A 17,967-nucleotide genomic window follows, 5' to 3' on the forward strand; every position below is an offset into this window, starting at 1 on the left:
CTAATGCCAGTATCAAATCTTATATAATCACAAGGTGGGACAGTGAGCTGTCTTCAGCTGTGTATACGAAAGAATCTCTGCCATATGTTCCCTATTTTTGCATTCCTCTTTGCTGTCAAGTCACAGTAATTTTAATAAATATATATATTAATCTTCCATGTTATCTATAAAATTTATATGCTTGTATCCTTCAATTTATATTACCAAATGTATGGAAAAAGCTGGGATATATTGGAATAATTAATAAACAACAAGGACTAAACTGTAACGTACTCCCATATCCCAGGGAAAAGAATACTACCTACTGATTACTTGCACGTCATAGACACATAGTACCTTGTGCTGTCTGGCACAATGGACATACACATATTTACCTACTACTGTACAGTACATGCATAGCCAACATAAATTATTATCATACACTCTGAAAGGCAATACAGTATTCCAGGCTTGCCAATTTCAACCTTGTTAACCTTATGGCTGCACTCCTAGTTACAAAGTCTTCCAAAGCAAATCTCCTCAAGTTCCCTAATGCAAAGGCTCATTCTGAAATCACATAATTTTCAAAGTATGTCTGTAGACTTTCTTATCCATATATATGCCAAAGAGGTTAATGGTTAATTCATGGATGGTATACATACTCAATTAATTTATGAATAACTTACCTAGCATTGTTTTGACAAGGGTGTCCAGCAAGTGTGCAGGCGTCCTGGCCAGGGCAACCTGGGGAACTGTCCTCACCCAACACACCTTCACCAAGGTCTCTCAGCTGAAACACACAGTACACTGCCATTCATTGCTGATTATAAACATTCATCTCACACTCACATCAACATCATCACCATCATTTTTACTGCTAAATACTGTAATGGGGTGGAGTACGATCCAGAATAAATGATGTACAAATACTGAATTAGCCATTAAGTCCATTGTTATCTGTAAAGCTAAATTACCAGACTGCACCAGTTACCTCTCCATTGACTCGTAAGTTCCTAATGCAGCCGAGGAATGCAGCATCTGTGACTCGTGCTGGCCCATGCATGCTGGAGGTGTTCTGGGGGAGGGTGAGCCAGGCCGCCCACCTGCAGAGGCGCTGACACACTCAAGGCGCGTTCTTGTGGTGGCAGTGGACCAGCCACTCTGCATTCTCCACCACCCTCACATCGATCTACAACAATTTCTACCTTCTGAAAATGAGAAATAAATACTGTATAAGCAAATAATAACTAAATAAATAAATACAGTAATCTCTTGATTATCCGGACGGCCATTACCCTGACAATCCATTTCCTGGATGTTGTGATCTGGCTGTTAGAAACCATTATTTGTACATTTTTCCATAATATCCAGACAAAATGCTTGCATCCAGATGGAAATTATGGCTGCACGAACATTTTTGCATCTGACTGGGCAGGAATAGCCTGGTGGTGCTATCATTGTTGCTAGGTGGCGATTGTGTAGTAAACAGCTCCTCCCAGACAGTTGTTTTGGCAGTGAACATGTTGGTTTTTGTGGTTGTTCCCTACCTGCTTCAGGCATTGTTGTTCCTTGCATGCCTCTTCCTAGGGTGTGTGATGATGGCCCCTTCACCAAGGAAACGGAAGAGGGTAGTGCTGACTCTTTAGAAGCAGGAGATCCTGGGTAAGACTGATGTGGGATGGTCGAATCATGAGTGTTGACGATTTTTTTTTCTAGCTTACTACAGTATACTGTACCATGCTCTTGTTCTATTATTCCATGATTCTATTTCATTTTACCATTATGTTTTGTGTGCACACTGCATTTTTAGGTCAGTTCGACCAGACTGAGTAGTGTTAAACACCAGGAACAAGTGTTGTACGATGTACTGAAGTGACCTAACACTGGCTTCCAAAATTAGGTTATGTACGAAAGGGGGTCAGGGGAGAAGTCCATTATCCCAATGGAACCATTACCCAGACATGCATTTAGCTCTATTATGTCAGATAATCAAGGGATTACTGTAATATACTGCACATCTGTATTTCAAAATCTTTCATTCATCATCCTAACTCAGTTTCCTGCTACCTTATCTATCTATGATTGTTAAATGTATGGTAAGCCATTACGATATCCTACCTGTGGTCCCCAAATGAGATCCAGCCTGTGCCACTCCCAGTCTGCCAGTGAAGGAAGGTGTGGACCTGCCAGGAACACGGGTCCACTGCCTGAGTCCAGTAACACCTGAGGCTGTCCCCCCACCAGCTGCACACTCACAACATCCTCCTGTAGCAAGCACTACTTTAAGGAATGAAGTTCCTGGTGATGATGATATGATGATGATGTAGAGGAGGAGGAGTAGGAGGAAGTTTGTGAATAAAAATTTGAATGATGATATTAAGCAGTGATAAAATATGCAAAAAGTGCTTCAGCAACTTCTCATTGTCAAATATTTCAGAATTCCAAAAAAAGACAGACTCAATACAAATAGCATTTTTAAAAATTTTTACTTTCATAAACAAGTCTAGAACTGAAATAATGTGTGCGGCTGCTTCATTAAAAATAAAAATGAAAGAAATAAATGAACACAAGATATCACTTGAGATTTAAATACAAGAACTGAATGGCCTAAAAAAAAAAAAAAAAAAAAAAAAAAAAAGTAACAATTGTACAATACAATATTAATAAGTACAGATCAAAATACGCCGAGACAATGCAAATGATGTTAAATGCAAGTTCCTTATGCCTCAGAACAATTCATAATCAATCCCAAATAAAAAATTGAATTTCTGGACTCAGAGATTCATTTACCTCAGTATCACAACAGGTGTGTTAGGTATTTGTAAACTAGGCAAGTGGTAACAAGATCTGCCAGTGTATATTTTGAAAAAGTTTTGCTTTAACACCTATTAAAGTTTTTTTTTTGAACTCATAATTTGTCTGAACATTCTTTCGTATCCCCAAAAAAGATGTTCTGTCTAGAAATTATGCTTGGAGAAGGAGACATTTTAAATTCAGATTATTGGATGGAAGAAGTGACCAAGTATTGGTGAAAAGTGTACTGATGATCCTGGATCTTAGTTGTGGGATTTGGAAAGCTGAGAGATTACTGATATTTCTTTAATGCACTGCACAAGCATAGCTATGCCTTGGACCCCCGCATCCTGAATGAGGTAATATGGGATTTGCTGTTATCACTTTCTTAATTACCTGAAGGCATTGGAGATGGATACCTTCATGTGGTGGCACAAACAGACCCAGATGATGGAGCTGCCTGGTTATCCTAAATACCCCTGACTCCTTTTCCATTCTCCAAATCAGGCCATAAATATAACAACAAAAACCTACTTAAATAGGGGGTATTTCTGTGTCATTGTGGTCCACCCCATGTGTTGATCCGGCATACAATAACATAACTTCAGCCTAACCTGTGTAGAACAATGGTAGCCTACACTTAGGCCCCTTCAAAGTACAATACTGTGCCTTGAATGATACAATATAAAATTGGTTGTTACTACTGTTTACCCACCTGAATGGGTGTTGTTTCTGCATTAGTGTGGTCTGCCTCCCCTGCTGGTCCAGCATGCAGGAACAGACCATCGGCCCGACCAGTGCGGAACTCAACAGAGATGTGTGCATGTGTGCAAGGCTGGATAGGAACTGCCCACGCCCACCCTTTACCTCGAAAGTTCCGACTGAGCTGCTTACAGGCCGACCCGCTGGTTCCCTCTGGGCAGACGCATCTGGAGAATGTGCAAGAAGCTAAAATATTATACTAGAAACAATCTCTATTTATCCTTTCTGCAGAGTAACATCTTTTTATAATACAGTACTTTTTTGCTGCTTCCAGACAACTGCATTCAGTCTGGCTGAGTTCCATGGTAAATAGTGTCAATGAAGGGTATATTTAACCCCTCCAGCTCAGAAAGTGTGTCCTAAGGCAAATATAATTATCTGAAAGTAACAAAAATAACACAAATAACATATCACTGGTCTGATGAAGTAACTCATTCAGTACATTTTTGTCAATGAATTTTATCATATTTAATGCAAGATGACTACTGTTTAGTAAAGACAGATCTCTTGTAGTGTAGGAGTTAAAAAAGGATATCTTACCTCTCTGGCTGAAAAGTTTCTTCTACAGTAAATATAACTGTCTGGTGGTAGTAAATAATAATATGAAGAAGTGTCACTGTACTGAATGACTAGAGAGGAGTTAGAACACTTGAACCAGAAGGATGGCATTCCATAGGTATGAACCCCAAGAGGTGACTGTATGCTTTTCCATCAGATAATGTTACAAAGGAAAGTTGTTGTTGTTAAGTAACCCTGGTCTGTCTGGCCAAGTAAACCCTCAACCATAGGCAAGCAACTGGCCCTGCAGGGTCATCCCATGCTACCAATCAATGTTCCATTAAGAAGAACTTCATCACAGCATGGTGTAGGGATGAGAGTGGAGGTTTGGTTCCTGGATGGACACTGCATTTGCATCCCACCCACCCCAGTTATAGGAGGCATCATAGTAGGCCCCACTATTTGGTTATATGGCTGTATGGTTACCACCCAGCACTGTAAATGGTTTCCTGGGTTACAGGAAACCATTAGACTAGTCATTCAGTGTACAGTTACCTGAAGTGAAAGAAAAATTAAGAGGTAACAGGATGGATGGGAAGAAATATGTATAGAGGAAAGCAGACACAGAAAAGTAATGATAAAGTTGAAGGGAGAAATAGGCAGCACATCAAATGAGTGGATTATGGGTGACTCCACCTTCCACACGCAATAGAAAGTAGGCTGGTAATCTACCTTTAAATTTACTGGATTATGATCGTGATTAAGGTGATTAACATTCAAGGATTATCAAAGGTAAAGGCTAAAGAGGCAGAAGCATTAGCAGATGGCAGAACTATACTCTGTTTAACTGAAACACAAAAGAAAATTAGAGATGTAAGCTTCAGTAACAGAATAAATATCATAGAAGAAATGAGAGAGACGAATGATAGAAAGGGTTGAGAGATAATGATGCAGCACCAAGATAAGAAAGAAATATCTTTCAACAAAGTAAATACAAAAAATAGAGACATTTTATATGTAAAGGAATTATTAGAGGATGGGAATTAAAGATAATAGTAGTATATTTTAGTGTTAGCGATAAGCAGAGAAATCACTCCATGAGAACAGAAATAGAAAATATATTAGAAAATAGCCTAGGAGAGCCACTGTTGATAGTAGGGGACTTCAGTGGTCATGTTGGATTGAAAGGAAAACAAAGGATGGATGATAATGGTAGAATGATCATAGATTGGATGGAGCAATATAAATTAATAATGCTTAATGATGACATATATTGTCAAGGAGAATACACATGGACAAGGGACAACCAAAAAAGTGTGATAGATTACGCACTTGTCTCAGATAAATTTTATGATAAATATGTAAGTATGAAGATAGATGAAGAGCAGGAGCAAATAGATATATCAGACCATAATTTAATGGAAATTCAACTTAGGGTTAGACAAGCAGGGAAAACCTATGATAGGAAAGACTGGGTATGCAGAGACTACTGCAAATCAGATAAAGAATCTTTGAAGAAATATAGAGATGAATTAGAGAGGTATATGAGAGAGGGGGGTGTGAGTTGGAAGCAGGGCAGTGAAATGGCGGGGGACAGGGCAACTTGGAGGCGATTTGTTTGTGGCCACCCCAAACGGGATTGAGGCGTCTGGCAACAGATAGATAGATAGATAGAATTAGAGGAAAATATTGTAAGTGAGAAGGTGAAAAATATAAAGGATTTGGAAGAGAGGATGGTTAATATCGCAAAGAGTGTTCTCAAAGGTAAATATAAGAGGAAGAATATAGGGAAACAAGAAAGGGAAGAAGAACCAGTGTAGTTCACAGAAGAAATTAGAAAAGAGATTAAGGAAAGACGAAGATTAAATAGGAATTGTAGGAATGCAGTTGATAGAGAAGAGCAGGAGAAATGGAGAAACCTGTACATGGAACAAAAGAAAAAAGTACAGTTAAAAATCGTAAAAGAGATGAGCATACATGAAGAAAAGGTGGCAAAGGAAATAAAAGAAGATAAAAGCAATGGTAAGAACACATGGAAATATATACGGATGTTGAAAGGAGAGAAGGAAAAGAACAGAACCTGTCTATTGGACAATGTATATGATGAAGGTAACAAGAAATTAGACAGAGAAAGGGTAAAAGAAGAAGTTGAGACATACTGGAGGGCTGTATATGGAAAATACCTAAATAACATTAGAGAGGAGTGGAATGGAGAAAAAAGGCAGGAATATATTAGAGACAGGGATGTTATTAAATTGAGGATAGAGAGAGGGAAACAGTGCCAGGTAGTTAGAAGGGGAGGTGAGGAAAATGGAGGCATGGAGTATATAGGCCTATGTAGAGAAGAAATTAGGGAGCACTTAGACATGGCATTAGAAATTAAAAGTGATGTGTCCTATATGGAAGAGGAGATAATAAATGAGGAAAATGTGAAAAACTGTCTAAGAAAAATGAAGACAAAGAAAGCTGCAGGCCCAGATGGAAGAAAACCAGAATTTTACAAAGTTTTCCTAGAAAGTAATGTATTATTACGCACATTAATCGACACAATGAAACAAACACTGGAAACAGCGGACATACCAGAAGGTTGGAGGGAATCAAATACAGTCATGATACCTAAAGCTAAGAAGCCTAAAGTTCATGAGTTCAGGCCTATAGCACTAACAAATACAGGTTACAAACTAATGATGGCAGTATTGAGTATGAGCATAGAAGAACACGTAAAGAGAAATGGATGGGGAAAAGATACTCAAGTAGGTTTTACAACAGGAGGTAGAGTAGAAAACAACATTCTTGTTCTGAGGTACCGGTACTGTATAGAACAGACATATAGGAATAGAAAAATTTTAATAGTTAAATCAGTTGATTTTGCCAAAGCTTTTGATAGTGTTAAAAGAGACTTGATGGTAAAGTTACTAAAGGATTACAAGATAAGTGAAAAAGCAATAGATATTATTACAAAACTATATAAGGGGGACAAAACCAAGGTGAAGTTGGATGAGGGAGAAGACCTTACGATACCAGTAAGTAGTGGTATAAGGCAAGGTTGTACAGGTTCAACCACTTTATTCAAGTTAATAACCTTCAAAATAATTCAGAGACTAGAAGAACTAGATAGGGGCTTTAAAGATGAGGCTTTTAAACTAACATCTCTGTTCTTTGCTGATGATGGGATGCTGTTGGCAAGCAATGTAGAAGATGCAGAAAGAGTAGTGGAACAGGTGATGACAACAGGCAGGGAATGCGGACTAGAAATAAATAAACAAAAAAGTAATATCATAATATTCAATATGAAAGATAAACCAACGGAGATAGCTGGTATAAAGGTTAGTGATAGGCTGAAATACTTAGGAATTACAATTAATGATAGTAGACACTTCTTCAAAGCGCAGAAAGAGTCAGTGATAGAGAAGGCAGTAAGAATGGCAAACATGACATACTCCATAGTTGCAAGGAGCTGTTCGAGACTGTTAATCGGGAAACATACTGGAAGAGCGTAGCCCTCCCAGCAATACTGTATGGCTCCAGTGTAGTAGATTTCACAAAGCAGGAGATAGACAGACTTCAGAGGATAGAGAACAGTGTGTGTAGGAAGATATTAGGAGCCCCAAGCTATACACAACAAGCAGCCTTAAGGGGAGAAATAGGAATATCAAGTATGAGAGCAAGAATTATGGAAAGTCAGCTGAAGTATCTACAGTATATCTTGAGAGGGGAGGGGAATGACCTGATTGAAAGAGTTGTGGGAGAGATGAGTGTGCAAGTTAAAAAGAATGGATGGATAAAAGGACTAATAGAGGGAGGAAGAATGTTGGATATAAGAGGAAGCAATGTGACAAATGATGAGATAAAGAAGAAAGTGCAAGCATGGGATACAAAAGTTTGGAAGCAAGAGATGCAAGAAGAAGTGAGCCTGAGAATGTATAGTAAATGGAGAGAAGAGATGGGTGGACAAGAGAAAGTATATGACAACAGGGGAGCATCAGTCATTCTCTTCAGGTGTAGGAGTAATAACATGAACCTGAGAGACAGAAGAAGATTCCGAAATGAATCAACAGAATGCTTTATGTGTGGATACAACACCGAGGATCTGAACCACTACATCCTACACTGCCCTGCCTACAACGAGGAAAGAGAAAAACATCATGCATTACAGCGTCCGTACCAGCAAGATGAAGAGAATATTATTGGAACACTATTATTCGATAACAGCAACATAGAAGAAAATAAATCAATGTTATACAGATTTTGGAAAATAAGGGAAAAGAAAATAAAGGACTCAATGCCATAAGAAAAAGACCCAGACCACGAAAAGACCACAATAAGACTGCATCAGGAAGTGCCGATACCAAGGCAAGACTTCCGCCATTCAACTGAACTGAACTGAACTGAGGCAAAGCGCTATTGTTTTTGGAAATTAAAGATGGAAGGAGAGGAGATAAGAGGTAGAGGGGCAATGAAGAAGAACTGCAAGAAATGTGGATTTATTGGGAAAGTGAATTACAAGGAACTTTGCAGAAGGTGTGAAGAAGAGGAAGAAAAAAGGAGGGAAGTATGTCACATGCAAGAAGAGGGTATAAAGGTATGATGTTTATTTGTAATGCCTGCAAACCCAGGGTTAAAATTAACATGGACCAATGTGAAGAAATGAGGGAAGAGACCCAAGCTATGAAGGAAGAGCTACAGAAAGTGAGAGAGGAGCAGGAAGAGATGGGAAGGAGAATGATATATGAAGAAGGATTGGAATGAAAGAGAGGGAAAGGATGAAAGTACAGTGGGGATGAAAGAGAAGTTGGATGAGGTGTGGAAGAAGCACATAGAGCTGCAGGAAAAGATGAGTGCCATTTATGGAAGATGGGAGGAAAAGGAGAAAGAAATGAAAGAATTGGTAACTAATATTACTGAGAAGGTGCTTAAGAGTGTAATGGAAAATTTAGAAGAGAGAGAGGATAAGGAAAAGAGAAGGAAGAATTTAGTTGTGTTCAGTGTGCTAGGAAGTGATAATAGGGAGGCCAGAGAGAGAGAAAAAGAGGGTACAGAGGTATGTGCTAGAATATTTAAAGAAGTATTTATCCTTCTTTTTCTGTGCCTGCCCTCCTCTCTTCCTATTTCTCCCATCTTTCCTGTCACTTCTTATTGCTTTTCTTTCCCTTACAGGTAGCTTTACATTGAGTGACAAGCCTAATGGTTTCCTGTATGCCAAGAAACCATTTACAACGCTGGGTGGTAACCATATAACCAAACCATACGTGCTCCCTACGTGTCAATAAGTGGGTTGGCGGAGGGTTAGTGCCCCTCCCCTTAAAACAACTAACTCAACAGTCTAATGGCCACCCCTTACGGGATTATGGCGTCTGGCAATAGATAGATAGATAGATAGATTATGATAACCTTGTCTCAGGCTCCTACACGACTAATGAAGTAAAACAGTACTGACACTTGCTGTTTTTAACATCCTTGGACTGAAAGGGAAAACAAAAAAATCTTGCAAATTGTACCTGGGACATCTATTATGCAATATACAGCGTCCTCCATTAAGACAGGGGTTGGGTCTGCAAGAAACAGGGTGTGTGATGGCTGCCACACTGGGCTGTGCCTCAGCTGGTGGTGAGGCCTGAGGGTGGGGTGACAGTTGCACATGTGAGGTGAGGCAAGCGCATGTGCTTCTTGATGTCACGAGCACAGGAGTAACCAGAGCCGTCCTATTTGCATCCACCACCCACACACGTCCCTCACCTGAGTCTTGCTTTGGTGCTGGTTTGACGCAGGTGTTTACTCCCACCTCGGCAATGTCCACTCCAGAGTCAACTGAGATCTGTAGGTGGTGTTAACTCCTTCAGTGCAATTACTGTATGTGTCTTTTTCATTTTAAAGCATCTTCATTATGTGAGCTTTCTTGTTTTATTATTTATTTCTCTATTTTTTACTTAATTACTTATTTATTTATCTGTGTGCACAGTAAACCATATACAGTATAGTTAATAATAATATGGGTAATGATGATTATGTCAATGATCATGATGGCATAGGTGATGACAACAGTGATGCTAATGCAGATGCTGATGATAAAATGACAACAATGATGATGATAATGACATGCTTTGTCTTTACCTTTTTACGGTGGAGAAGGAGCAACTGGTCAAGTGGACGGCGCGAGTGTGTAGCCAGCCAAATTCTCCACCCCTTCCTGCCACGTCCCAGAAAGACTGCCACTGCCTCCAAGGACACCACCCTCACTCCCACACCTGCCACATGGTTGATGGCTGCCTCAACATCTTGCAGAGGTGTATGCCCACTCTCCTGCCCTCAATGAAAATTAGATGTATTATGAAGAGGTATTGTCTCTTCTAAGTACATGAGCCTTTTTCTAATTCGAATAAAACTGCCTTTGTTAGGTTCAGTCACTGCTAATACTGTAGTTTGAAGATCTGAATATACAGTAGGAAAGACAGTTCTTCTTTGTGTACATTAAAACTTAATGAAATTTCATGAACAGATCTCAGCTAATTCCATCACATCAGTACTGCATGGGATACCTCTAGCATATACCAAATCAGCCTTGTGTTACCAAACTGTGATATGTAAAGGTATGTCATGCTGTTTGCCGGGCTATGGGAAGGCCACTGGGTCTTAATGAATGGGCTGTTATGTATATGTACACGGATATGAAAAAAAAAAAGAGTAAAAAAAATCACATCATAGGCATGGTAAAAGTTAACTGCAAAGACTGCATAGCAAGACGATGTGAGGTACCAGGGGCTCTTAGGAGCTCCCCAACATCTCTTCCTTAGCCATTTACTTTGCATATTGAAGCTTAACCCACTGTGGGACAGGATGACACTTAAATATTTAATTCTAGTCACTGCCAACAATCTTTCAAGTGAAGGAGATCCTTGTCCAACACCTGGGTATAAAACTATCTCAATTAATCCTCACAGGGAATCTGGCTATCACCTCATGAATTATTCTTGCTGAAGGAGTTCCCTGCCCAAAAAAGGTTTAATAATTTACTGCCTCTTTATTATATCCTATACCTTTTTAATATCAAAACTCCACATGACAAACATAAATGATTATACTAATGCACAATACACAAGGTAAACTTGCAAAAGGAAGGTGTTGTGGCTCTCCTTAGTTTGAAAGTACATGGCTCCTAGTGAGACAACATGAATAACCTGGAGAAAGACACTATGAGTCTAAGATCTTAATGTACATGAGAGATAAAGAACTTCAACCAAAGTTGGGTTTCTGCCATTTACAAAGTCATTATAATCACTGCTAACTCTTGTGACTTGTATGGCTGATTGAATCACAGTACAGATTGCCAGACGCCTCAATCCCGTTTGGGGTGGCCACAAACAAATCGTCTCCAAGTCGCCCTGTCCCCCGCCATCTCACTGCCCTGCTCCCAACTCACACCCCCATATCTCATATACCTCTACACCCCATGACTCCATCTCATCCTCGGCCTCCCCCTCCCTCTTCCCCTTTCCACCTCACTCACATACAATTTCTTCGTCAGTCTTTCACCCTCCATCCTCTCCACATGGCCAAACCACCTCAGTGTGTTCTTCACAACGCTTCCTACCACATCCACATCCACACAACAACGCTCCTTTATATCCTCATTCGTCAGCCTGTCTCTCCATGTGACTCCACAGGCTCCTCTTAAATAACTCACTTCCACTGCTCTCACTCTTGACTTGTGTCCTTCCAACAACGTCCAAGCTTCACTTCCGTACGTTAGAGTTGGTATCACAATACTGTCATGCAGTAACTTTTTCACTTCCATGCTCACTTCCCTATTTCTTATCACTGCTTTCAAAGAACCAGCAACCTTTCTTCCCTGCTGTACCTTTCCACGCACTTCACCCTCCAAACCTCCATCCTTGCTCATCACACTACCCAAGTACTTAAACGTACTCACATTTTCCAATTCCTCACCATCCAACCTCGCTGTACATTCACTGACTTCACCTCTCTCAAAGACCATCACTTTACTCTTCCCTACATTCACCTGTACATTCCGTTTCTTACACACTCTCCCAAACTCATCCACCAAGCCTTGCAGCTCCCCTTCGTCTTCACTCAACAACACAGTATCATCTGCAAACAACAGTACAGGGAGTTTTTCATCCTTTCTTCTAAATCTTTTATGTCTCTGATATTCTCTCTTTTTATTCTTTTTTCCAATTCTTCTTCAAACTTTTTCATCGATTTATTATCTGACTTGTAATATTCTCTTACTATCCATTCCGTATTTCTGAATTGTTTTTCGTTTCTTTGCTTTTATTTTTATATCCATTAAATTATGATCTGACAAATCAAAAAACTCTTTACCTTCGTCAGTGTTCATACTTATATACTTATCATATAATTTATCATTGACCAATGTATAATCTATAGTGCTTTTTAGTTTTTCCCTACACCATGTAAATTCTCCTGTACATTTCTGACATGTGAAGAGAATGGAGAATGAAAGACTGACTAAGAGGGTGTATGTAGGTGAGGTGGAGGGAGGGAGAGGTAGACCGAGGATGAGGTGGAGGGATGGAGTTGAGAGGTACATGAGGGAGGGGGAGGGTAGTCAAATGGTGGGTGACAGAGCAACTTGGAGGGGTTTTGTCTGCAGCCACCCTTTGCGGGATTAGGGCGTCGGGCTATAGACAGATGGATAGATAGACATTTCTGATCTTCATTTAACATTATAAGCCTATATTTGTCCATCCAATCTAGTATCATCCTTCCATTATCATCTAATCTTTGTTCCCCTTTAAACCCTACATGCCCGTTATAATCTCCTGCTATCATTAATGGCTCTTCACTTCTCTCAATGATAGATTCTATTTCTTCCCTCATTGCTTTGTTTCTATTCTTATCATGTACAGCAAAATACACCACTATCAGTTTCATCTCCCAACCTCTTATTGAACATTTAGCATGTATCATATCAGTATTTTTAGTGTTTACATTACTGACTTCTATCCCTTGATTTCCCTTGTACAGAATCATTATCCCCCTCCCTTCTTTTCTTCTAAATCTCTCATATTTTCTACAACACATATATTTTGACTAAATATTATATTGCTAATTTTCTTTTGTGTTTCTGTTAGGCACACGAGGCCAAAGCTAACATTAGAAGGTTAATAAATATTAATAAAACCTGTGGACTAAAAATAAATAAAGCCAAAAGTAAATTCATTATATTCAATATGAAGGAGAAACCAACAGAAATAGAGGGTATAGAAGTGGTAAATTCAATTAAGTATTTGGGGGTAACAGTAGTGGACTCTAAAGACTGCTTTAAAGGACATAAAGAAAACATCATTATGAAAGCACAAAGACTAGCAAACTTAACCTACTCTGTTATGGCTAGGAGCTGCAATAAAATTTTAATCGGTAAAACTTACTGGAAGAGCCTAGCACTCCCTGGAGTTCTGTATGCTGCAGGAGTAATTGATTTTAATAAAGAAGAAATAGACAAACTACAGAAAATAGAACATGGGGTGTATAGAACAATGCTGGGAGGTAATATGAGCACTGCAGTAGGCTGCCTGAGGGGCAAAGTAGGAGCATCACTAATGGAAACAAAAATAAAGAGGGCAAAGCTTCAATATCTCCAAGGTATTTTAAAGAGAAGAAATAATGCACTATTAATTGAAATTGTAGAAGAGCTGAGGGAATGCAAGAGTAAGTGGATGAGGGAATGTGAGAAGGCACTAAAAGATCTTGACCTAAATACAGAAGGGTTAAAAAATATAACAAAAGATGAACTAACCAGGAAAATATATGATGAGGACACAAAAAGGTGGGGAAAAGACATGGAAAATAAATCAAGCTTAGAAGTATATAAAAAATGGAAGAAAGAAATAGGTGGAGTAGATGAAATATATGATAATTCACCAGCCTCCATAATCCTGTTTAAATGCAGATCTAATACACTAAATTTAGCAAATAGAAACAGATTCAAGGGAACTGAGACAAATTGTCCAATGTGTAATGCAGAAACAAGACTTGATACATTTTTTATTAGACTGCACAGGATATATGGAAGAAAGAACACAACTGGTAGAATTACAACAGCCATATATAGAGGAAATAGTATACTTGGGAACCTCCTATTTAATACAAGTGGTATTGAAAAAAAGAAATTAATTCCCCTCTACCTCTTATCTCCTCTCCTTCCATCTTTAATTTCCAAAAACAATAGCGCTTTGCCTCAGGCTCACGGTCCGGTTGTTTTGAGCAGAGAAATTACCAATATATATGCCGGGAATCGAACCCAGGACTCTCAGGTTTTTATGTATTTTTCCTGTGTAAAAATACAGGTTCTCACTTCTTCTTCTTCTTCTTGTGACCTCTGTCGCTTTGTATCGCTTCGTAGGTCCTCCTTCTCTTCTTGCTCCTTATCCTCTTCTCTTTTCTTGATCACACTTCAATTTTCGTTACCTTTTTTATATGTTTATTTACTGTCCTTCTTGCTGTTGCCTTTTCTTCCAACATTGTGTTAGAAATATTTTAGCAAACTTCAATATTCTCCCTGTTTCTTCCTTATCCCCATATAGTCCCAGTACTGTACAAATCCCCCCATCTTCTTCCTCAAGTCTTCTCTGCCATTCCTCCATTCCTATCACCGCTACTACTGATGCTATTAACTTCTCCCTTTGCTCTTTGTAGTTGTTGCATTCAACAATTAGGTGCTCTATTGTTTCTTTTATCCCCTCACAAAATTTGCAGTTCTTGTCCTGTTCCTCTCTATTTCTACCATTCACTTCCAGAGTACCTGTCCTAGCTTTAACTAACAGTCTACTTCCCCAGTCTCCTACATGCCAGTTTAGCCCTTCTGGTTTTTGCTTTCTTTTATACCATTTCAGAGTCACCTTTCCTGTTAACCCCACTTTCCATCTGTTCAATCCGTTCTCTTCAATCTTTTTCTTAATTTGTTTGCCTTCTATATGACTCCAAACCTCTGCCAGGTTTTCTCTCCTCTTCCATCTGTTAATTTCTCTCCCCCATGATGATCTTGCCCCTCTTTCCTCCAGCATTCTCATAGCCCATCTTTCCACACTGAGTTTTTCTATTTTCTTTGTGAACCCCAATTTTCCTTTCACAATTCTTTCTTTGAATGTGCTCCAGCCCATGTCTCCCCTTATGGCTTCTACTGCCGTACATCTTGGGGCCCCCAGGACCCATCTACCCACTATGTTTTGTACTTTTTCCAGTTTCATGATATCTCCATCTTGGTAGTTTGTTATTTCCGATCCATAGAGACAAAAGGCACTGCTATTCCTTTCCACAGACTCTTACCCACATTATACTTGTTAATCACTCTACACCCTCCATTTATAATCATGCCTGCCATCTTCCGAGCTTTCCCTTCATTAATCTTTCTTTGTTTCTCCCCTCCTATTCCTTCCTTACTCACTTCTATACCTAAGTACGTATATTTATCTACTATTTCCATTACGTTGTTCCCCATCACCCACTGGTTCTTCTCCCTGTTATTAAATTCCATCACCTTGCATTTTCCTGCACTGAATCTTAGGTTCCATTCCCTCCCAAATCTGTCAGCTATTTCCATAAGGTCTTCCGTGTCTTTCCTGTTTTCCGCCATGAGTGGAAAGATGGGCTAAGAGGGTGCAATCATTATATGGTCAGAAATGTCAACATTCTCATTTTTCCATATCTTGCACCCATATGTCTCAACCTCATGACTTATTATTATATAATCAATTGCTGATTTTATACCTCTGTCACTCCATGTTACTGGGTCTTCCAGCTCCCAGTTCTTTATCTTAAGCTGGGTCTTTTCTGTGAAGTCCAATGCCATCTGTCCGTTCTTGTTCACCCTCTCATTATTTAAACCAATATGGGCATTCAGGTCCCCCATTATTATCCACTTACTGTTTGCCACTTCTTTCTTTATCTCCAGCAGTACTTCATACAACTTTTTATTTTCTTCATAGTTTTCTTTTCCTTCCACCCCCACGTAAACTATCGTCACCCACCATTCTTCTTTCAGGTCAGTAATCTTTACAGTTAAAATGTCACCTTCAACAAACTTCAACAAACAAGGAAAGTGGGAAACAGTGGAGTATTATAGGACAGATGAGATATCACTACAACAGTATGCAAATAGAGTGGAAGAAAAACTTAATGAAGTCAGAGTTTTCAATATAACACAGATGAATACATTAATAGAAGAAGCTGCCAGCGAAACACTAAAAACAAGATATAGAAGAAAGGTAATTGAAAGGGAAAATAAAATAAGGGAGCCTGTTTGGATGAACAATGAAATAAGAAAGGAAATAAAAGAGAGGAAAAGATTGAATAGGCAAAAAAGAAACATACAAAATCAGGATGAAAGAGACAGAATATATGAGCTCTATAGGGAACAAAAACAGAAGGTGCAAATCCTCATTAGAAAGGAGATGTTTAAACATGAACAAAAGCTCACAAAAGAAATAAAAGAAAGCAATGAAAAGGGTAAAAAATTGTGGGAGGCTGTTAATAAACTAAGAGGTATAGACAAAAAATTAGACAAGTTAGCAATATACAGCAAAGAAGGTAACAAACTAAATGATATACAGGCTAGTGAGGAAATAATAAAATTTTGGGACAAAATCTATAAAAAGCATGAAAACAACATCAATGAAGCATGGAATAGTGACACAAGGCAAGAATACATTAACAAGCTGGACTTAGAAAGTAATCTGAATGTAATGAATATAGATATACCAATAGGACACAATATAGAGAGAACATATGAATTCCCTCCTAGTATAAGAGAACATATGGACATGTGCTGCAAAGTACAAAGCAAAATAAAACCCATGGAATATCCAAATATTACGCAAGACCAAGTAAAACATTGCATACAAAAGCTAAAAAACAGAAAAGCCCCAGGACCAGATCAAAAGAAGCCTGAACTCTACAAAGTCCTGATAAAAAGTGAGCAGTGTATAGAAAGCCTTACAAACTGCTTTCAGCACATTATAGATGATGGGACAGAAGTTAAGGAATGGGTATGGTCAAATACAAAAACGATAGAGAAAACAACTAAACCTACATCAGACCAGCTCAGACCAATAGCGTTGACCAATATTTCGTACAAAATATGTATGTCACTGATAGGAAACTTTGTGGATAGCCATATCACCATAAATAACGAGGCTAAAGAAACACAAGCAGGCTTCACAAAGGGAGCTAAAATAGAAGACAACTTATTAACCTTACAATACTGCATAGAGGATAGCTACCAGAAGGGAAAACCTCTTATAATAATATCCATTGATTACTCAAAGGCATTTGACTCAATTAAAAGAGAGAAAATAGTACAGGCACTAATGCGATACAAGGTACACCCAAAGATAATAGATACCATTGTTAACATATATAAAGAAGACAAAACAAAAATAAAAGTAGGTGATTCTGAAATAGAAATGGACATAACTAGCGGGATTAGACAAGGCTGCACAGGTTCAACAATATTATTCAAATTAATAACCAACCTGATAATAGAAAAATTGGAAGGGCAAAATATTGGATTCATCAATGAGAAACTGAAAATAGGAGTACTATTCTTTGCTGATGATGGACTGCTAATGGCACACTCGATAGAAGATGCAAAAGACAGCCTAAAAACAGTAATAGAATATAGTCAAGAATGTGGTCTAAACATAAATAGAACAAAAAGTAATATCATCATCCATAATATGAAAAACCAGCCAGATGAAATAGAAGGGATAAAAGTAACTGATAATATAAAGTACCTTGGATTACAGATAGATAACAAAAGAAACTACTTCATAACACAGAAGGAAATGATGGCACAGAAAGCTCAAAAGATGGCAAATATTACATACTCGGTAATAGCAAGGAGTTGTAATAAAGTCATGATAGGTCAAACCTACTGGAAAAATGTAGCCGTACCTA

The 17,967-nt window shown here is 38.6% G+C and overlaps 1 protein-coding gene across 1 annotated transcript in view; it reads right to left on the minus strand.

The window, feature by feature from the left end:
* Positions 1–15,922, minus strand: part of LOC145389910 (neural-cadherin-like) — a gene marked incomplete at its 3' end in the record, with an annotated part of 42,484 nt that extends 26,562 nt beyond the window's left edge. Inside the window, 8 exon segments of the mRNA XM_080265025.1 lie at positions 666–769; positions 971–1,033; positions 1,035–1,187; positions 2,098–2,259; positions 3,509–3,701; positions 9,531–9,847; positions 10,144–10,332; positions 15,800–15,922. Of these exon segments, the coding sequence (XP_080121151.1) occupies positions 666–769; positions 971–1,033; positions 1,035–1,187; positions 2,098–2,259; positions 3,509–3,701; positions 9,531–9,847; positions 10,144–10,332; positions 15,800–15,922 (1,304 nt within the window).
* Positions 15,923–17,967: the final 2,045 nt, after the last annotated feature.

The sequence above is a fragment of the Coenobita brevimanus genome, unplaced genomic scaffold, assembly GCF_032717465.1.
Source record: "Coenobita brevimanus isolate Jiangsu-jjx unplaced genomic scaffold, ASM3271746v2 jjx.HiC_scaffold_2596, whole genome shotgun sequence".
Classification (NCBI taxonomy): domain Eukaryota; kingdom Metazoa; phylum Arthropoda; class Malacostraca; order Decapoda; family Coenobitidae; genus Coenobita; species Coenobita brevimanus.